This window comes from Notechis scutatus, chromosome 1 (genome assembly GCF_049901735.1).
Source record: "Notechis scutatus isolate UNSWTSFEM ecotype Mainland chromosome 1, rNotScu1.2, whole genome shotgun sequence".
Taxonomy (NCBI): domain Eukaryota; kingdom Metazoa; phylum Chordata; class Lepidosauria; order Squamata; family Elapidae; genus Notechis; species Notechis scutatus.
The window spans coordinates 256,869,175-256,892,557 of NC_142009.1; the positions used below are offsets into that span (position 1 = coordinate 256,869,175).

Here is a 23,383-nt window from a genome sequence, read left to right on the forward strand (position 1 = left end):
ATTTGTTAAACATAAAATAAACCAAAAATACAGATGCAGCCAAATGCATTGATACGCCTCCACTTTTTTTCTGAGAAATAAGTTGAAACTGACACAAGTAAATGGCATCCACCATTCTTCATTCCATACTCCATACAGCAGACGTTTTGCTTTTGATATATGACTTAACATATTCTTGCAAATAATAAATCAAATGATTTCCTATCTGTAAAATCATAGTGACAGCAGTGGGCAAGTACTGCTTTCAAAAAAAGAAATAAACCAACCTTTCAAAGTAAGTGAGTACTTCTGTTCCCCACTGCTTGCAAATAAAATGATGCATTATAGGAGGATTATTCCCCGAACATTTATAACACTGACTTTTTTTTTGAACAGCATAGTTATAATTTTACCCAGCAGAAAATAAAAAAAACTAAAACATGGACTACTTACAGGTCACACGTCTTTATTAGAAGCCCAGGAATATCTGGCTTCCATTTAGTTCCTAGTCTTGGAACAAAAATAAGTCTGATGCAACTGAAGTCGCTTCTAAGCCCCTTCATTTTTTCTTTAAGATTATCATTTATCTGATTTTGATGAATTCAAATCTGTGAAGGGTGCCTACCTAATGATGTCCATGGCTTGATAAATGATTTCAGATTGATCCACTCCTATCACCTTTTTTGCACCTGCTTTGGCAGCAAACATGGAAAGGATTCCAGTGCCACATCCAACATCTAGCACAATCTAATGAAATGCAAGGGAAAAAAATACCAAGTTAATGCAATCAGATAATGGCTACAAAATAATGATGAAGACAATGAATGAAGTTATTAAACAGTATCTGTAAAAATATAATCATGAACACCCAGTGTTAATGAGAAATGAGTTCTAAAATATAACATTTTAAAAATTCTGAATTCCTTAAAAGATATACTGAAAGTCTTCAATGTTTAGAGTCTTGATTAAAAACCATTTTAAGGCTTGCTGTTATAAACAGATGTCTCCTCAGTCCATAAAAAAACACTCATCTTCAGATGCAGAACAAAAAACATTTGCACTTCTGAACTCATGTTGCAATTCTGAGATATTCACAACAACCAACATCTGGCAGGCTTCAACAAAATTGCTTGCCAATAGACCAGAGGAAAGAAACATTTAAATCACAATACTGGAACAGGCCATTTAAGCCATCAAGTCCAACTTCCTGCTCAGCACAGGAATCCAAATTAAAGAATCCCAGGAAAAATGGCTGTGTAGCCTCTCTTTGAATACATCCAATGAAGACTTATCTACATTCTCCACACAAAAAAAGTGGGGGAAGGGAAGAAACTGCATTAGCTGTATTGTTCAAGGATTGGTACCTGAAATAAAACATGCATTTTGAATGTTTTGGTTCAAATATCAAATAAAGTGATGCTGTTTTGTTTGAAACATGGACCAAAATAATGATATTTTGAGCCAAAGTGGGGAGAAAAGACCAGGAAAAAGAAATGAGCATTAATGAGTTGAGAAGAGAAAGAGAAAGAAATGAAGGTGGGAAGATCAGGTGGTGGGTTGGGCAGTAGGATATGCTGGTTGGCCAGGAGCCTATTTCTGACATCACAAAACGCACATAGAATTCTGGCTTCATGATAATAACATGCATGCTGTGCTCCACCCTAGTCTCATCTGGCTTCCTCTGTTATTAATGGCAGCGAAATCAGGCAATAAAAAGTCAGAAAGCAAAATCTTAACTGTAGCATCATTCATGGTTTGTCATTCTCCTAATAAGCTAGAATCTGAAGGAGGCTTTATTTTATTGTTAGTTCATAATCCAAAATAAAACTAGAGGTTTGGCAATAACTTTTAAGCTGAGGAAATGAAAAGAGAGTTGTCTGCAAGGAAGAAAGGAAACTATGAAATGGATTTGTTTGGGAAGATATAAACTCTTGTGGCCACAAGGGGCTGGCTCTGAAGGGCTGCGGGAACAGAGATCACATTTGTTCTCCTTTTCTGCAGCCTGCCAGAGGAGTTCCCCTCCCTTCAGCAAGCAGCCCTTTTCTTTTGGGGAGGGGATATCAGCTACATGGAAACCCTACTAACTCTTTTGCTCTCAAAGGAAAAGAAGGGAATATCAGCTGTCTGGCAACCTCCCCTGCTGACTCTTCAATTGACTTTTTGGGAAAGCCGGCAGAGAAGATTGCAAATGGCAAACATATCTAATACTACTTCCTCCTATTTTCCCCACAACAGCAACTATGTGAGGTGAGAGAGTATGACTGGCCCAAGGTCAGCCTGCTGCATTTAATGGCTAAGGTGGGAGTTGAACCCACAGCCTCCTGCTTTCTAGTCTAGTGTTTTAACCAATGGACCAAACTGGTTTGAAAAGCTGCTGAAAGAGCTAGCAGAATTTTTAAGCCCTGTCAAAAGTCAACAAGAGTGACCTATGCATTTTCTGTCATTCCCAGGGATGAAAGGAATCCACATAACATTTCTTCAGTTCTGTGGCTTGTTTTGTTTTGTAGCTAATGACCTGCCATCTCCATAAAATGTCCTCAAATGGCAGGTTAAAGACTGGACAACAATTATTCAATTCAGCTGGGTTCATAGTAACCCCTTTAAGGAAGGGCAATCAAATGTGGATTTACAGGTGGCTGTTACTTATAAGTTGGGTTGACAAAATCAGAAATGAGGAGGTGATAAGCTGCCTGGGGAAGCCAAGGAAAATCATGAAAACCATAAAAAAGCAAAAATTAGAATATTTTAGACATGAGATGCGACACTCAGAAAAATACGCCATACTTCACTTAATCCTCCAAGGATTGAAGGCAAACGTGGTCCAGGCAGGAGAAGAAAATCATGGCTTCAAAATCTAAGGGACTGGCTTGGACAAAACTCAACAGCACTTTTTTGTGTGGCTGTTGATAAAAATAGGATCACCAACATGATTGCCAATGTCCGATGACGGATATGGCACAAGAAGAAGAAGAATACTGTGAACCCAAAAGACAAAATAGGACACATGCTTGAAAAGGATAATATTAATATCAACTGAAAGGTAACTGAAGGTAACTGAAAAGCAAATCTCCTATACTTTAGTCACAATGATATCTAAACTTTCTTAAGCTTCTCTGATTGGTGTTCCAAATACTTATCAGAAGGAACTAAAACAATGACCTTCCATCATAGCAATATGGAATGGAAGCAGACCCCTGCCTTTTTTCTTTTCTTTTCTTTTCTTTTTTTGGCAAAGCTGGATCTCAGTCTATTCATTATCTTAAAAAATGCCAACTATAAAGAAAATGTCACCACAATTATATTTTTTCTTATTTATATAGATAAACTATAATTATATGCCAGTCAGCAGAACCATAGAGGAAATGCATCTCTTTCCTTGCAAATAATACTTTAAATGTTGCCATGGCAGTAACAAATTGTCCATTTTTTGAAACAAGTTAAAAGATTTTTGCTTTAAAATGAACTCATTCTGCACGTTAATGAGGTGTTTTTAAAATGTCCTGCTGTGTTTTATTAAGTACTTATTTAGACTTAAGATATTTAACTTTTTTTAATACATAGAAATTTCAGATAACTCTCTAGCCATATAAGCTATAAACAAGTGTTTTCTTCATCTTTATATGTTAATGATCATGATGGTAATGATCTGCAACTCTAATGGATTCACCTTTTTCTTTTCAGTATGTCACTGAGCAGGGGAAGTTGCATGCAGACAAATAACTTAAAATTCTACAACTTCCTCAATCACTGAATAACTATGATTGAGGCACAATGTTATGATACATCTACTGCACTTGATGAATCTCTACAAATGCCTCTACAATGTGCATTTGGGTTATCTGTTGTAATAGTTGTGTTAACCTTTGTACGCCAACCCAAAGTAACCATAGTGAGATGAGCTGCCACATAAATCATTTAAATATATCAATTTCCTCAGATTCTACCTACTATAATTAAGTACGCAAAAATTCAACAGATTCACAGGAGTGGGAAAGGCATGTTTACATTTTATGTTAAGATGTGAACATAGTAAAATGCGAACAATTCAAAGGACTACTGAGGCAATTTTAATAAATCTATCCAATTTCCAGGCTAGCAAGGCAGAGCTCTGCAGGAATAATAAGCATACAAGCTCCAAGACAAAAATAAAGACCATTCTTTATATCATAGAAGTGGCACACATAAGATCAGGGTTAATAACAGACAGGAAGCAGCAGGTGAAGCTAGGTGGAATCACATCTGATACCTGTACAATTAGCACAGCCCCCCCCCTCCAGGCTGTGTGCTTTCTCCACTTCTCTTCTCCCTATATACTAATGACTGCATCTCAAACGATCCATCTGTTAAAATACTGAAGTTTGCTGATGACACAACAGTGATTGGTCTCAATCGAGACGACGAATCTGCATACAGGAGGTTATACAACTTGCCTCTTGGTGTAACCGAAACAATCTGGAACCGAACACACTCAAAACAGTAGAAATGGTGGTAGACTTTAGAAGAAACCCTCCCATACTACCACCTCTTACAATACTAGACAACACAGTATCAACAGTAGATACCTTCAAATTTCTAGGTTCTGCTATATCACATGACCTAAAATGGACACCTAACATTAAAAACGTCATCAAAAAAGCACATCAAAGAATGTTTTTTCTGTGCCAACTCAGAAAGCTCAAAATGCCCAAGGAGCTGCTGATACAGTTCTACATAGGAATTATTGAGTCTATCATCTGCATCTCTATAACTGTTTGGTTTGGTTCTGCAACCCAACAGGACAGACACAAACTTCAGAGGATAATTAGGACTGCAGAAAAAAACAATTACTACCAACCTGCCTTCAATTGAGGACCTGTATACTGCACGAGTCAAAGAGGGCTGTGAAAATATTTACAGACCCCTCACATTCTGGACATAAACTGTTTCAACTCCTTCCCTCAAAACAACGCTATAGAGCACTGCACACCAGAACAACTAGACACAAGTAGTTTTTTCCCAAAAGCCATCACTCTGCTAAATAAATAATTCCCTCAACACTGTTCAACTATTACAAAGTCTGCACTACTATTACTGTTAATCTTCTCATCACTCCTTATCACCCATCCCCTCCCACTTGTGACTGTATGACTGTAACTTTGTCGCTTGTATCCTTACAATTTATATTGACTGTTTCTTAGTATGATTTGATTGCTTATTGTACCCTATGACTATCATTAAGTGTTGTACAATGATACTTGATGAATGTATCTTTTCTTTTATGTATACTGAGAGTATTTGCACCAAGACAAATTCCTTGTGTGTCCAACCACACTTGGCCAATAAAGAATTCTATTCTATTCTATTCTATTCTATTCTATTCTATTCTATTCTATTCTATTCTATTCTATTCTATTCTATATTCCTCTTTGCTCAACAGAAGGAGTCTAGATTATACACTTAGCATAATTAAATTAAAGTTCCCAGAGTATCCTTTGTTACCAGAGTTTTAAAAAATAAAACACACATTTTAACTGCAATTTCCAAGGTACAATTCCTTCCAGAAAATGAAACAAATAATGTATAGAAGAAGATATATCCCAAAGGTGTATTTTCAGGAGGTAACTGGACTTTATTTTTTCAAGACATTTCACTTCTTATCCAAGAAACTGGATGTTGGGGAATGGAAGGATTTATATTCTTTGCAGACAGCTTGGTCATTTGCATTCTTTTTAGAGAGTCATTGATGTCACTTGGAGGTTTATCTATGTGCTTAGGGTCACTTGAGTGGTGCAAATGACAGCTGTCTGCAGGGAATATAAATCCTTCCATTCCCCACCATCCAGTCAGAGCTGAAGAAGCTTCTTGGATGAGAAGCAAAACGTCTTCAGAGAAAAGAAAATCTACTTGTCTCCTGGAAAAATACCTTTGGGACAACCATGACCTGGATGACTGAGAATATCCATAGACATTTAGTTATGCTATGCTAAATAGACACCAGCACAATACCACTGAGAAAGAAAAACAAGAAATCCAAGAAGAAACCAGCATGGCTGCACAAAGATCTCTCTGGCAAATTGAAAGAAAAAAAGGACAAGTACAAAAAATGGAAAGAAGGACATACAACTAAGGCAGAATGTCAGCAGATAGCCAGAATCTGCAAAGACAAAGTCAGGATAGCAAAGGCTCAGAACAAACAAAGATTTGTAACAAAAGTAAAAGATAGTAAAAAAAGTTTCTTCCAACATATAAATAACAAGAAAAAAATCAAGGAAACAGTCGGTCCACTAAAGAGAGAAGATGGCAAGGAAGTAACAGGCAACAGAGAGAAAGCAGAACTGCTTAACTCATTCTTTGCATCCGTCTTCATGCAAAAAGAAACTATAGCTCAGCCCATCAAAAATATAACTGTAAAAGACAGACCAGAAATAAAAGTTAAAATAAGCAAACAAATAGTAAGAGAACACCTGTCTGATCTTGATGAAAACAAATCACCGGGGCCTGATGGATTACATCCCAGAGTTTTAAAGGAGAGGTCATATCAGAACCACTGCACCATATCTTTCAAAAATCCTGGAGCACCAGGGAACTACCAGAGGACTGCAAAAGAGCTGATGTGGTTCCCATCTTCAAAAAAGGGGAAAAAAACAGACCCAGGAAATTATAGACCAATCAGCCTAACATCAATACCTGGGAAGATACTGGAAAAGATAATTTAAAAAAAACAGATCTGCCAACATCTAGAAACAAGTAAAGTAATAACTAGCAGTCAGCACGGGTTTGTTAAAAACAGATCATGCCAAACCAATCTTATTTCATTCTTCAATATAGTGACTAAATTAGTAGACTGGCAAAATACTGTGGACATAATATATTTAGATTTCAGCAAGGCATCTGACAAAGTAGATCACAACCTACTTCTTAGTAAGCTAGAAAAAAGTGGAATAGATAGCACCACTACTAGATGGACTCACAACTGGCTGACAAACCATACTCAATGAGTAGTCCTTAATGGGTCTAAGTGTACATGGAGGGAAGTAAGCATTGGGGTGCCACAAGGTTCCGTCTTAGGCCCAGTACTCTTCAATATCTTCATTAACGACTTAAATGAGGGAATAGAAGGGGAACTTACCAAATTTGTAGATGACACTAAGCTGGCAGGAATAGCTAACATCCAAGAAGATAGGCTCAAGATCCAGATGGATCTTGACAGACTAGAACACTGGGCCATATCTAACAAAATGAAATTCAATGTAGAGAAAAGTAAAGTCCTACACTTAGGCAAGAAAAACCAAAAGTACACATAGAGACTGGGTGAAACCAGGCTCAATAGCAGTAACTGTGAGAGGGATCTTGGAGTCTTAGTGGACAACCAGCTAAATATGAGCCAGTAGTGTGCAGCAGCAGCCAAAAAAGCTAATGCAATCCTAAACTGTATTAACAGAGGGATACAGTAAAGATCAAGGGAAGTACTAATACCACTCTATAAAGCATTAGTAAGACCACCCCTAGAGTACTGCATCCAGTTTTGTTCACCACATTATAAAAAAGATGTTGAGACTCTATAAAAAGTACAGAGAAGAGCAACCAGGATGATTAGGGGACTGGAGGCTAAAACATACAATGAACGGTTGCAGGAACTGGGCATGGCTAGTCTAGTAAAGAAAAGGACCAGGGGAGACATGATTGCAGTCTTCCAATATTTGAGGGGCTGCCACAGGGAGGAAGGGGTCAAGCTATTTTCTGAAGCTCCTGTAGGCCAGACAAGGAATAATGGATGGAAACTGAACAAGGAGATATTTAACCTGGAAATAAGGAGAAACTTTCTGACAGTGAGAACAATCAACCAATGGAACAGCTTGCCTTCAGAAGTTGTGGGAGCTTCATCACTTGAGACTTTCAAGAAGAGATTGGACTGCCATTTGTCAGAAATGGTGTAGGGTCTCCCGCTTGGGCAGGGGGTTGGACTAGATGACCTACAAGGTGCCTTCCAACTCTGATTATCTGTTAAATCTGTTGCAACTATGTACTTTGGATTGGAAGAAGATATACTTTCCCTGAAGATAATTTCTAAGTGTGCATCAAGAGCCAATCAATGTGAGAAAAGGATCCTTTCAGAGGCAAAGGATGATATGAATAAGGTCTGAATATGCAATGGCATATACAGTCTGGATCTTCCTTTCCTATTGTTTACTCTTATTGCATAATTTACAGAATAACAGTGTTGGAAGGGACCTTGAAGGTCTTTTAGTCCTGCCCAAGCAGAATACCCTATACCCGTGATGGCAAACCTTTTCTATGTTGCATGTCAAAAGTGCGCTTGTGTGTGCGCACTCGCGTGCCTACACCCATAATACAATGTGCGTGACTCCCCCCGCCCCCTGCGCATGCACGCACGACCCCCCACACTGCACGCCTCTGCACAGGGGCATGCATGCTGCATGCCTTTGCACATGCACGCATGTCTCCCACATGCGTATTTCCCCCCACGCATGCACGGCAGATACCCGACAATCAGCTGGCTGGCAGAGGGACGCAATGGGGCTCTTTCGGGCAACCTCTCGCGTGCCGGCAAAAGTGACTCTGCGTGCCACTTCCGGCATGCGTGCCATAGGTTCGCCATCATGGCCCTATACCAGTGATCCCCAACCTTTTTTATGGCGCGGCCCGGTACCGACATCAGCTGGGCGCCGCCATCTTGTTTTGATGAAAAAGTGCTTCTGGTGAGCTTTCTACCCGGAAAAGCTCACCGGAAGCACTTTTTCATCAAAACAAGATGGCGGCACCCAGCAAGCCAGCGGCCTGGTAGGACTTGTTCCACGGACCGGTAGTTGGGGACCCCTGCCCTATACCATTCCAGACAAGTGGCTGACCAATCTCATATAAGCCTCCAGTGTTGCAGCACGCACAGCTACTGAAGGCAGGCCATTCCACTATTAACTATTCTTACTGTCAGGAAATTTCTCCTTAATTCTTCACACAGAAGCCAGATTTAGTCCCATACAAAGGCAGTACTTGCTAATGTTTTTTATAAACTTATTATTTATATGGGTTTCACTCAAACAAAACACTGGGATCTGAACTCAGATACCTCAGGGGACTTCATGAAACTTTCTATCATACAACACACAGGGTAGAAATTCATTTGTGGTAGATTTTAGATTGGTAAACGTTCACACACTTATTTCAGATACCACTTAAGAAGAGCAAACAAGAAAAGGCTCAACAAAACCTTGTCATTAAAATTAATGAATACTCATGACAGCACACTGAACAATGACAATGCTGATCAGCAGTTCTCTTATCAGTATTCTGCACCCTCCTGCAACTGAATAATGCTCTCCATGTAATAGGACTTTAGTACATTCAATCAAAGCCTTGTCAAAAAGATTCAGTATCCCAATTGTAGAAGGAATCCAATCCAGGAGACTTTTATTACCTTAGCGCATCACATGCTACAAATACATTAACAGCTTTAAAGCCAGCTCACTTACCTTATCTCTAAAGATGTGTGGGTTTAAATATATGAAGTCACGATAACTTTCAGTACGCACTTTATCCTATTAAAAAAAAAAGCATTCTGAGCACTGACTGCTATTCATTGGCCAATGATAGTTATATCAAAAGTTCATCACCTAGCAGTTATTCCTTAACCCATCTAACAAAAGCAATATTTTAAGTACAAACAGGCATTGGAAGGTGAAAAAAATAGTATTTTATCGAGAAAGTATTACGGAATTTTTAAGAGTTTTTTAGACAGCAGCAACAAAATGATCAGACCTGAGTGAAATGTGGAAATGTTAAACATACTAGGATAATTATTTATCCTTTCTGTTTGTAAGGAAATAACACATGTATCTTCTTTTTCACTGACATTCTCTAATTTTTCAAGCAATGTAATACAATGTTGTAAAATTAATAAAATACTAGTCTTAATTTGATATTCAGGATGCACACCTACCCACTTATTTCTTAGTTAGCTTTTGCTGAGGCTAACATATATAAAGCTAAAGAGATACAAAACTAAGTAACTCATAGAAGCTGTGAAAGGCACTTTGCAGTGTGCAAAGTACTGGCAGTTTTCCAGTTTGCACGCTTGAAGTGGGATAATACCCTGTGTTAGAGCTGATTCTATAACCTGTTTAGCAGTTAACATTATTCCCTTTAATAAATGTGGGCAGATAGACAAACTACCAGAAAACCATATGCTTTACTATCTGTGTAAATGGCTGGAGAACCAATCAGCAAACGAAAGGCAAACAGTGCCTGGGATCCTATTTTTAGCTGCTTGCAAATGCAGGTTTAAAATATATATATATAAAAAGAACTAAAAAAAAAGGTGTGAACTTCTCCTTGCATACAAATCAGATACTGCACCACGGGATGAAATACCAAAAGGACAAAAGTACAATTCCCTGCAGCAGATAGCAAGCTACATTCCAAAACCTGCTTTTAGGAATTAAGCATACATATCTATATCAATGCCTTTCAAGATTGAGACTGGTTGAACTTGAGAGGAGCTTGAAATTATTACTTTATACATAAATAATGTAAATTAAATTTTTTAGTGAATTTCAAATTCAACTGTCTAAAAACCCCCCACTATTCTGCTCTCATTTGTGAACCTTCTTACTTGCTGCAGTCCACAGGAATGCCTGCTCTACATTACTCTTCCATCAGAGTTTCAAAGAACAAGGATGTGGAATTGGCTGTTCTTCATCAGCAATGCAATGATACGGATTTCACTGTTTGACAACTCAGGTACCCTCACCCTTGGGCATATCTAGAAAGCTGCTTAAATTAGCTTCTGCCAGGTAATTAAGCCATCTCTTTATTCAACAGTACTTATCTGATTCTAGCAGCATTGTTTCAGAGCATCTTGTTTATTAAATATGCCATATTTTAAACACAAGAGAATATACTGTAAGGTCACAAATATTATGCAGCTTCGAACTTAAAGCTCAATTCTATGCACAGATGGTGCTGTGGAAGTACTGGACCTTAGGCTACACATCTGAAAATCTTGTTCACTCTAACAGTACAATACCCTCCAGTATTTGCTTAAGCAAGAAGGTCTTTTACCAGTATTCTCTTACCTAGCCAAGGTTTTAACTTATACAGTTGATTGTTCATCTGTAACTCAGCTGACACAGAAATCTAGCCACCATAATTTATAAATCATGGTTGAGCAGTTAAAATTATGGGGGAACCAGGCTCACCGTGGAATGTGAATCCGTATTATCCATAGGATAGTTCCTTTGTTTTGACATTTCTTTTTCTGTACTAGTTACATACTGAGAAGCAAATGCTGCAATGTAAATGCTGGCACTAAGGTAGTCAAAATCCCAAAGGCTAGCATGTGCACAATTGTCAAAATTTAATCACAAGGTTAGTTAAATTACCTCAATTATTTAATATCAAGATATTACCGGAGAATTTGCCTCCAGAGTTTTTTCTATTGTGTTTATAGAAGACATAAATCTATATTAGCTATCAACTATCAAAGCAATCAATGAATTCCTACCCAACTGAAGGGGATCTGTAAATCTTGGGGGTGGGGTGGGGGGAACAACCAAAGCAGCATATGGGGAGGCCTTTAGATTTTGATCTGTGTGTTTACATGTGTGTTTTCCCTTATTATTTTGTTCACTTTTTTCCTTGCATTTTTACCTGAGCTTCACCAGGATAACAATCTAGTGTGGATAGGGTTAAAAATGCAGCTGTATTGCAGTATACATATGGGGAAACAGCCTCCCTTCCATCTTTCTCACCATAAAGACATGCTTCTGTTCATTTCCTAACCTTTAGCATTTCTTCATGGATCCCAAAGTGCCCGTATGAGCTGAAGTAAACATCTTCCTCATTCTCCTTTAAGTTCCCAGTCGTGCTGGCAGAGGAGCTACTTCCGATTTCTGTGTTCATCACCAAATCCTGCGCAAATTGCCTGTAATCAATTTGAAACATACCCTCAAGACATAGTACAAGAACTATAAAAAGGCAGTATATAGGTTGTATACTGTGCTATTTGGTGCCTTCCACATGCTGAAGCTCCCTCTGCTGGCTACTGCATTGAAAGTTGCTTGGAATCCTTTTGAGAGTCTCAACATCAGTATTTTTTGACATTACAGGGCATGAAAAACTATATCTGGTTGTTTTCTATAACCCTACTCAATTCTAACTATGAGAGTCAATTTGGTTAGTGGTTAAGACACTAGGTTAGATACTGGGAAACTATGAGTTCCAATCAAATGCCTATGAAGATTCTCAGTCATCCAGTTGTATCAAAAGTGGTTTTTATTTTTAAAAGGAAAAAGGACGATTTTTGGGGAAAAAAAAAAAAAATTTCCCCCCCCCCCGGGGACCCCCTTTTATAAAGAGTTATTGACAATTGAGATTAGATGGTGGTAGTGATGGGAATGGAAACACTGTGTTTCAATTGGTCTTAACACTATGAGTTCTAGTCTTGCCTCAGACACAAAATCAACTGGGTGACCTTGGGCCAAGACTCTCTCTCAACCCAAGAAGCAGAAGGCAACGGCAAACTATCTCCGAAAAACCTTGCCAAGAAAACTGCAGGGTTGAGTCCAGGTAGTCATCAGGAGTCAATAATGACTCAAAGATACACACGCAATTCTAGCTGTAGTACAGCAAAATGTATATTAAGATAATAATGTTTTAAAAGGTGCTTTCAGAAAACATAAAACAGCAGGGCATAGACTCCAAATAATCCAGTTGATATTAGGAAATCTTTGTCCAATTATTTTAAAGTAATTTAGCAACCTTTGAAAATAATAATATTTCAAGGAATAGCAACCAATAAAGAAAAAGTAGAAGATAATTACAGGACCACAGTAGCGGAGAAATTAACATTTTAAAGGCACTTAAACAATTAGTATTATTTTCCAGCATCGTCTTTCTGCTACAAAAACAATGAAAGTCTACAAGGCAATAGTGAATCCTTATTGAGTGGTTTAAGAACAAAAGTCAATTTTTAAAAAATAAAAGTACTATTTGAAGGAACAATAGCTATAATTTCAGAATATATAAAGTAACTAGAATGTGGAACAGAAGCTATTCTAATATTTTACAGACAAGTCTACTTCAAATAAATCTTAGCTCTTGGTAATGAACTGGACTTACTCTTGTGATTTTTCTGGCAAAAGTACAGAAATGTTTGCCAATGCCTTCTAGGATGATTTCTGACTTCCCTTCTAGCCTATAACTAAAACATTTTAAATGTGTTTTGATGCAGCCTTGGGCATCTGATTCTCTTCTTGTAAAGCAGGATTAAGGGTAGCTGTCTAAGACGTGCCAGTCTGTACTTTTTATAGCAACAAAAATATTTGGATGAGACTACTGACACTGATCAATTTCAACATCCCTGACTACTGGCCATACTGATGAGAGTTGCTGACAGGATGACGTCTGGTCACCTGCTGACTCCCTATGTACGTTCTAGTTAATGAGGGGGTAAGAAAGTACAAGAGTTGTAATCAGTCCGTGAGTTCAGAATAGATATTTTAATCAATTTTGTGACTCAAAACACTCCTGAATCAGGACTGAGCCAAATAAAAGAACAGGAAGAATTGATTTAGCAATTCTCTATTCAAAAAATCTGAGCTGGAATGCTCTACTTAGGCATCAAGTCCAATCCATACAGAAACCTAAATTAAAACACAAGTATCTAGCCTCCAGTTGAACTTATCCAATGAAAGGGACAGTACTGCTTTCACGGTAATTATTTCTACTAGTAAATTGCTTTTAGAGTTATTAAGTTCTTTCAGCATTAAATCAGAATCTGTCTTCCAATAGATTAGCTCCATTAAAGCAACATGCATTCTTGAATTATGAGGAACCTGTTTTGACTTTCTGATATTATTCAGGTATTTGAAGATGTTATAATCCTATTCAGTCTTATCGTTTCTTGATAATTTCTTGATCTCTTGTAAGATTTAGTTTCTAGTCCCCTGATCATCCTTAGTGGCCTTCCATCATATTCAAATTTGTCTAAATCCTTCTTAAAATGTGCCAACCAGAACTAGACATACTCAGTATTAAATTTCACCAAAGAATAAATCAGAACAATTATTTTTTGTGTTTTGGAAATTATACTTCTACTATTGAAGCCTAAAAATGACTTTTTTCTAATGATATATTTCTTATACATACAGCTTTGCAGTTAATTGCTATTCAAACACCCTTTTCATAAGCACTGTAATTAAGCCAGACATCCTCCCCCAACCCTATATCTGTGCCTTTGACCTTAAATGAAGAATTTAACATCTCTCTCTGTTGAACTTCATTTATGACTTTCAGGACATTGCTCTAGCTTATACAAATTGTTGTGAATGTCATTTGTTTTCTAGGGTACCAGATAGTCCATCTAGATTTGCCTTATTTGCAAATGTGAGAAGCTTTCACTCACGCTTTCTCTTCTTCCAACACTAATAAAAGTACTGAAAAATGCAAGCTTAGGACTGAATCTTTAGACGCTTACTCAAAACAAACCTCTAGTTCAATGAGAACATTCTGACTTCGATTTTCGAGCTATCTATGTATCCACTTGATGATAATGCTATCCAGTCCATATTCCCTTTTCACTGTCTAATAAGTCTCTTGCTATTTCCTATTTGCCAAGTTTATTTTTATTGTATTATTTAAACAACAGGAGACTGTGTTTTACAAAGCTTAGTTGAATCCAATTTTGTAAAAAATATTTCCTTCTTATTGATCCATTCATTAAATGAAAAATTGTTCGGTTTTTCTTCTCTTTAATACACTAAATATCATACTCCTTGTCTTGGTTCAACTAAGTTTAATCTTTAGTTCCAGATTTTGAACTAAAAAGTGCATTATTCAAAATGATTACCTCATTTTCTGTAGATCATCTTGGGCTCTGGCCAATGCAGTTTCTGCCAATTCAGTTCTGTGTTCAGCATTTTTCAAGCATTCAAGGAGAGATGAAGCCTCAGATACTCCATTAGGACAGGAGATACTGGAAGAATCAAGAAGGTCTTCTACATCTGGAAATAAAACACAAATATTTGTACAAATCTGGAATGGAACTTAAATAAGAATGGATACTGACCATGTTTCCTAAATGTATGATAGTTTTGAAAGGCAGTCCAGACAAGAAGCATAGCCGGAAACACTAGCTCTATATTTATTGTAAGGTTCCATTTAACAGAATCTTGCGAGACTGAAAATATTTTCCCCTCTTGTTTTCTTTTTAACAAATGGGATCCCTTCTGAAACATTTCCCATGCCATTGCTTCTCTGGTTTGAGAGATCTTCTGCACCCCAATTGTCAGTCTCCAGCTTTTCCTACTGTCTTCCAAGAGCATTCCCACATATCATTACAACACATATATTCAGGAGTGACCTTCCTTTACATACTTTTACTTAGTAATGTTCTGACCCAGGCTTCATCCAAATTAAGGAAGCACAAACTGAGTGTAAAATAAATCCTATTTTAATGCAACGCTGAGAATTTCTTACATTCCCAGCCAAAACTCATTAGACACAATTCTCTGAGATAAGTTCATGCCTTTCAGGGTTGTAGAAGGCTGCCAAGAAACAGAAGTCCAATTACTTAGGATATAAACCGACAGAAGTTCCAGCAAAGACAAACCAGAGTTCACAAGGCTTCAATGAGGAATCAGAATCTAATGAACTTCTTTGCTTCCTGCAAAGAGCATGTCACCGAGGGCTGACTTTTATCCCTGATGGGAAGGGCAATCACCTCCCAGCCTTACTCCCGAGTTGCCCCTGCTGCTTCAGCTGCTCTCTCCTTCTAGCAGCCCTGTGCACATGTGCACTCGGAATAGGCTCCCCAGGGTCCTCTGCTTCGTAGCTGCCAGACTCCAAAGGCTCCGAAGGCAGCACCCCACTCTCAAATGGTCCTGGCACCATCCCTGCATCGGATGCAGGACCCTTGTCCAAGTCCTCGCCAGACTGCCTGACTGGTTGCCTTTCATCCTCACTGTCTGATACCTCTGCCATTTGCACCGGCTACTGGAGATCTACAACAAGTACAGTAGTACAATACTCTACCAACAATCAATCTAACAGTCTTTATTCTGTCACCGACCAGCAGATAAAACACCAAAGTCACAATTAACCAGTGTCAAAAAGGAAAAAATAAATAAAATATCTAAAACAGATTAGAATAAATGCTATACCATACTGCATAAACTAGAGAACAATACATGGCTGTGGTCCAGAAAATAAAATCAAACTGATCCAATAGCATCTTAAGATAAAACAGATCAGAATGGCCAGGGTATTTAGTAAAGATTTTAATAAAAATTCCTGGCGAGCACCGGCATAGGAAGGACAATACAGAATAACACATTTAATTGTTTCAATTATTCCTCCATCACATTAACATAGTCTTTGTTCAAAGGGGGATCTTTTCATATCTTCTTTCAGCAATAGCTGTTGGAAGAACACTGAATCTGGCTAGGGATAAGGCCCTTCTGAACGTTGGGATCATTATGCAGTTAAGGTATTCCAGCTGGTTAGAGAAGATGTGCAGAGTGGCTTGAGAAAGTGTTTCTGGATAGAGCTGGAAAGTTTGCTTGCAGTGCTAAGTCAATGGCCCTCTGTTGGAGTTCAAATAGCGCACATTCATGGACCATTGAGGTGACGGCAGGTCATGGAAATCCATAACATTGCAATTTGGCATGTGTTGCCTGGCACCAGGAAAACTGAAAGCTATCCACCATAATTAAAGATGGCTGGAAAAAAAGGAGAACTTAAAGCCAACAGGAAAAAAATGAAAACTCTTCTCTGCTTAAGAGAAGAGATATTAAGTTCCCTATGGATAAAAGACAGCTTCCATTGTCCAGAACGATTCTTATCTCATATCAAACGTTCTGCTCTTGGAAAAGATCAAGACAATATTAGTTCATTTCTGGCAGTCTTGGATGCAACTAATTTAAATCATCATCTGGCTTGGTTATGGAACAAAAATAGTAATAACCTTGGTCACCATGACGAATGAGCTATGCTGGAAATGATCAAAATATAACTCTAAAATGCCTCTGATGGTCTAAGCTAGTTTACATGTGGGTTTTTTACATTACTATTTTCAAATAGTTTAAAGCACAGTTACTATTCCCATTTGAAAATATAAACTAATTTCCTTACAATGTTATATACTATGCAAAAATTTAAAATGAAAAAGAATATTTACCAAACTGTAGTAATAGGTCATTTTCTATTACAGGCTTCAAATAGTTATCTTCATCCCAAGGAAATGGAGGTCTAAGAGAATTAACATACTCTGCATCTGGCTTCTGAAATAGTAAATGAACATGGAAGTGACAGATTATCCTAAGAATGACTCATAGATAGAAATAACAAACTGGAATTTTTAAAGTTAGACTTGTAAGCTACCTGTAGCATAATTCTATAAATGATACATTCTTCCTCTAATTTATTGCTGAAGACAGTCTTTATTAATTTCTTATTTTTCTTGTATACATCATGCTCCTAATTTCCCATCAAAGAAAAATCATTTACCCTTCTCATCTAAGAACAGATTAATCTTGTATTTTATATTTTATATCATATACTATGCCTTATTTTCTGACACAAATAAATATCCAAGAAAGAATATACATACACATATATACAATATATCATTTCCAAAACCATTGCTTGCCATCAACAAGAAGTTGTTTTAACAATAAGTAACTCTAAAATTAGATCTAGAAACAATAAACATTATTGAATATCGTGGTCCTCATAATAGTTAGGATATTAAGAGTGAGCTAACACTTACAAATTTCCAGACTGTCTAGAATATTATGAACACTTATTTACCATATATATAAGCTGACCCAATTAACTATGGTTCTTAAGTGAAGTAATCCACCATAAATAATTTTTTTTAGATTGATTTTACATTCACATTTGGTTTACTTTTTGCATTCTCACAGTTTCTTCAAGTGGCATTCTCAGAAACCTAATACCAAATGTAGAACATATTCTTCTCATCACTCTCTAATAATTTAAATAACATTATTTAAATTACATCTATTCTACAAAATACTTGGAAACTTACCTGCAGTCTAATAAAGTTTACTAGCTTAATGTAGCCATAGAAATCAAGCCCTGAAAGAAGAAAACCAGAAATATTTATCAGAATTTTAACCTGTTTACTCTTATGTTTTTATACTTCCTTTCATTATTTTATTTCTCTACTGATTTTCTTTGTCAATTGCAGTAGAACTGTAAGTTTGCTCCACTAAATGGAATATTTGACTTTATCTCAAAAACTAACAAAGCTTATTTATTAATGTAATGACTTAAGCTACTTACAAAATCTGAATGCCATTTCAATCACAATTTTTTAGCAGTTTACAACTTGCAAAATAAATTGATCTTAGTAGAAAAACACCCGATAACTACTGGACCAGCTATTGATGTGCATGTGTGTGCAATGTGCACAAATCCCTTTGGGTCAATGTTGACTCCTGATGACTGTTTTGAGCTAACCCTGGCAAATTTTTGGAAATGGCTTAACATTGGCTTCTTCAAGGGGTGAGAGTTGACTGGCAGTCACTCAGCTGGCATTGTGCCTAAGGCAGGACTAGAATTCACAGCCCCTCCAGTTTCTAGCTTGCTGGCTTAAAAACTACACCAAACTGGCTCCTAATTGATTATTAAAATTTTAACAATAGATACATTCATAAATATTGGATAATGTAACCAATATTCAAACATTACAATAGCACTTACTTCCCAAAGATTCTGGGAATAGCACTATTTAAGGCATTAATCTTAACTCTGCAAGGAGGGAGCAGAGTATTGTAGATCTGTGGGATCCATCACAGGAAGGACTTGTGACTTTAACTATATTTTGAGAGTTGGGAATGTGGCATGCTCCCTCTGCTGGAATATATAGAGTATAGAGGCTTTTGTAACAACTAACATCTTGAATTGTACTCATTGCTATTTGCCACAATTTTCATACAAGTCTTCCAGGCAATTTGCACAGTTTTTCATCCTACTATTTTGCCACAATAGTGCTATGACGGAGATTGAGTTGAAGGAGAATAACTGGCTCAAAGTCACCTTATGATCTTCTGTACTAAAGGTGGGCTTAAACCTTACTTCCCCCCTCCCCCATGTGCCATTTCAACACTTTAACTGCTTACTCTTCACACTTCATACTTATATATAATTCAATTTAAATGTTTTATTCTCCTACTCACAGAAAAACCAATCTAAGTCACTTTATAAATAAAACCTGTTTCCATTGATATTCTCACTTTACAAATGACAACAAATTTAGTATATGTTAAGTTCTATAGCAAGGTAAGATATTCTTCCTACAAACATGAATATGCTAAAAATTCTACACATTAATATACATAGAGAAATTTGTGTAGGATATTTATACATGAATATGTCGTTGTTCCTTAAATTCTAGAATGGAATTTCTCTAAAGATAATCCCCACCAATCAAGAGAATTTCACATACAAGCAAGTTAAATAAAGTATCATTCAAACTCTGGACAATATTTTTATACAAGGCAAACATTCTGAATAAGACATACATTTAATATTTGCACCTAACAAAACCTGGCAATTATTTTCCCTAAAGATTAAAACGCCCAATTTGTAAATAATGAAATGGCAATGGAACCATAAATAAGAAAAAAAACTTACCTACAATAAAGCAGGCTTCAACATTATTATTAAATGGATTAAACATTTGGGAATTTATTAACAAAAACATAAGTTTTTATTCCCTGAATTGGAGAAGTATAATGGCATACCAAGTGTAAGTATAAAGAATACCAATAAGAATTGAAAATAAGGCACTAAATAACCAGCAGCTAATATTTTAATTTGTGTAAACAGAAGATTTAAAAATGTTTAGTTAAAAAGAATAGAAAGCTGGGAAGAAAACTGAATCTTAAAAAATTTGTTATATTTCAATATCAATATTTTTTCTGAATTGTTAAGCTTTACAATATTGCCATCAAATATGAAAAAAAATCCAATTTGACTATTGCATCTATTCTTTTCACTAGAATTTCTGAACAACTTCTGTAGAAAATAGTAAATTAAGTTCTGGGAATATGCACAGACATAAAAATCAATATTTAAAAAACACATCTGATATTCAATTTAATTCAACCTGTTAGGGATAACATTGGTTACCTAACTTAGTTTGAGTAAAATAATATATAAACTATGTTAGTGAGTTTAAGTGTATGTATCACTTTAAACTGTAAACCAAGTTTTTGGGTGCGGTTGTAAAATCACCATAAGAGGGAGCAAGAGAGCTCACTGTTTACCCTGGCTTTTACTGGAATGCTGACAAATGATGGATTGATGGTGATAACTGCGTGTTTGCTGAGAGAAGAAAAGGGGTTTGATTTTTCTTCATATCTCTGACTGCAAAAGAGATATATCACTGGACTGATTGATTGTAAGTTTAATGAACTCTTTTTCGACGCTGGACTTTGCAAACTGATTAACCCCCGGACTGACTGAACTTAGTGTATGACATATGGACTGTTTTGACTATGCTATAACTCTTGCTGGAATAAAAACTATTTAACTTGCACAGTGTATCTGTCTTACTGATTGTAAGCTACAACATTTTGTCTCACATATCTGCCTGTCTGCTAGACTGCCATTGCACGTTCTGCTAGGGTGTATATCCCTAACACAACCTGGAAACAATTTTTCCCCTATAAATACCACACCAAAAGTATGTTTCTTCACCTTAGTATAGTATAAGACTTTAATGTTTATTCTTTGTTTTAAATTTGCCAATTTTTTCGTTAGTGAAAAATTATTGTAATCTTTTCCATTTAAAACAATTTGTCATATTGATCATAGTTAATTATTGCCTGCCTTATTTTAAACAGATTTATTTTAATGTTCTTAAAACTTTAAATTGATACAATCAATTCTAATATTCAGAAAATAAATTTTGAAATGTTGAGTTAATTTTACAATACTTGTAGATTTTTATTTGTTTTTTCTCTTCTTTTCCTTTTGTAGCCTTAAGTTTAATCAACTTTTGAAAATGAAAAAAAGAAAACTATACAATATATGGAAATAAACTTACGATGTTTTTTAACCATCATCTCAATACTGAACCCGTGGTCTGAAGTACAATGACAAAAACTGTCTTCAGCTGAACTGAAAAATCTTAGAAAAAAAAACAATATTTTTAAAATACCAATTTATTAAAATTAATTAAAACACACCAATTTTATACCTTTTAAAATGTAGGCATGAACAGGATAATGTAGAAATAAATCACAATATCTAGTTCTGGAATTATGAAAGACAGAATTTGGAGCACGTATTAAAGAATAAGCAATATGTTTCTGAAATATCAGGTGAAAAAATGAAGTGACAAATTGATGTTATAAACATCTCAGATACTGTACAGAGAAAATAATATCCCTAAAAGAAAGGCAGCGAGGATGGGAACAAAAGAATTACAGTAGTCAGATGTGAAAACTAACAGTGATTGAATGCAAAAGAAATTCAATATCTGAAAAAAAGGAAATACACGTGGTAAAGACTGAACACTACTATGAGTGAAGTTTTCAAGTCTTCTATTGCCTCCAACACAGAACAATGGGTCATTCATTCAGTTCTCGGCTTACAACAGTTCATTAAGTGCCCAAAGTTACAACAGCACTGAAAAAAGTGAATTTTGACCTTTTTCACACGACCATTGCAGCATTCCCATAGTCATGTGACCAAAATTCGGATGCTTGCAACTAGTTTATAGGTTGCAGTATCCCAGGATCACGTGATCACTTTGTGTGCTCTTCTGATGAGTAAAGTCAATGGGGAAGCCAGATTCATTTAACCACGGTTATTACTTAACAACCACAGTGATTCACTTAACATCTGTGGCAAGAAAGATCGTAAAATGGGGCAGAATTCCTTTAACAAATGTCTCGCCTAGTAACAGAAATTCTGGACTCAGTTGTGGTCATAAGTCCAGGACTACTGTACTTCTCTACAAAACTTTCACTAGGAGAGGTCATGCCCACCCCCCGCCCAAAAAAAAATTGGAGCCAGTGACTGCAACCCTGCTTTTATCATCAGCCAAACTCTGCAGAAACCCATGTAACAAGTCACATTTCAAGCAAAATTCTAAAGTGGAAAGAGTGCAAAAATATGCACTTTGTGAGTTTTGTTGTGCATGTTGTATGTTCAATATCCAGTTATTTATTAAATTTCAATTAAAGTTATGTGCTGCCCATTTTGCTATCCCAAGCAACTCTGGGCGGCTAACTAAACAATTTTTGAATGAAGACAGATTGTGTGCGTGGGTTGTCTTTTAAAGATGATGTTACACTGTGCCTACTGTCCCTGTCTTATTGTCCCCATTTATCTGTATTTATTTATTATCTTCCTTTGTTCTTGTTTATGTTCATCCTTATACTTGTTACCTTGTACATGTCTGACAAATAAATAAATAGATAGAGAATGGAGCTGTTGTGTCAAGATGCCTTTCACACAAGCTTCCTGGCGCGGGTTTAAATTGCAGGGTTTTTTTTTTGTCCTTTTATATACCTCTTTGGGGACTCTGCTGAAGCAAGGAAAAAGAAAGAAGATAACAGAGACAAAGCAGAAACTCGCATGATGTTTGGCTGGAGGAAGGAAGAAAGGATCCAACCTGTCGCAGAAAAGGCAGGGAATGCTATGCGAAAGTCCCTCCATCTCGGCGCTGGGATCGTCGGCACCATCCTCCTCTTCCTCCCAAGCGCCCTCATTCTCGCTATCCGACAAAGCAAGCCCCGAGTCACCTCCTGCCGGTCCCTCCGTTTCGCCTGCCATAGCGAGGGGAAAAAAGGGCGGTGAACCAGAGTTCAACCTGCGGAAATCTGCAGAGAAAGAAAAGAGTGGGGGGAATCCGTACCGATCGCCGCAGATGCCCCGGCACTCATAACTGCAACCCGTTAAAAGTTCAAACCCTTCGGCGAAAGTTCCCACGATAAAAACACCCTGATCTGACTCTTCCCACGTGGAGCGAGAAGCTTACCCTCACTTCCGGGTTAAAGTGTCAAGTTTCCGACCAATAGGAGAGGGAAAGAGAAGAGGGGGCGGAGAAGCGCATGACTACGGTGAGTTTAGAGGGCCAAATTTCACCGGAGGTACGGAGAAAATACGCGTAAACTATAGGAACGTGCGGGAGTCCAATGTATATTTTCAAGTCAAATCAAATCAAACCTTTATTGCACAACATGTGTACAATGAAATTGAATGAGCCTCCCTTGGTGCAACCCCCCCCCCAAAAAAAACACACAAAATGCACCTCAATAACTCAATAAATGAAAAAAATAGAATCCCTAAACCAAAATAAGTAATAGCTAACATACATTCCCATATACCTAATATGTATGTAACATTACATTGTATTACACAGGCATGA

At 36.9% G+C, this 23,383-nt stretch overlaps 1 protein-coding gene across 2 annotated transcripts in view; it reads right to left on the minus strand.

The window, feature by feature from the left end:
• The window catches only part of PRMT3 (protein arginine methyltransferase 3), a 74,348-nt gene extending 51,368 nt beyond the window's left edge, over positions 1–22,980 (minus strand). The window contains exons 1-9 of one of the 2 annotated variants that reach the window (XM_026664753.2): positions 22,871–22,980; positions 22,628–22,781; positions 21,053–21,135; positions 18,026–18,075; positions 17,153–17,255; positions 14,825–14,978; positions 11,758–11,899; positions 9,450–9,515; positions 605–726 (exon numbers count right to left, since the gene is read on the minus strand). In XM_026664753.2, coding sequence (XP_026520538.2) covers positions 605–726; positions 9,450–9,515; positions 11,758–11,899; positions 14,825–14,978; positions 17,153–17,255; positions 18,026–18,075; positions 21,053–21,135; positions 22,628–22,781; positions 22,871–22,898 — 902 coding nt within the window. In that variant the 5' untranslated portion in view covers positions 22,899–22,980. The remainder of the gene's footprint in view (positions 1–604; positions 727–9,449; positions 9,516–11,757; positions 11,900–14,824; positions 14,979–17,152; positions 17,256–18,025; positions 18,076–21,052; positions 21,136–22,627; positions 22,782–22,870) is intronic. The other variant, XM_087951107.1, reaches the window with a different exon arrangement.
• Between the last annotated feature and the right edge of the window lie 403 nt (positions 22,981–23,383).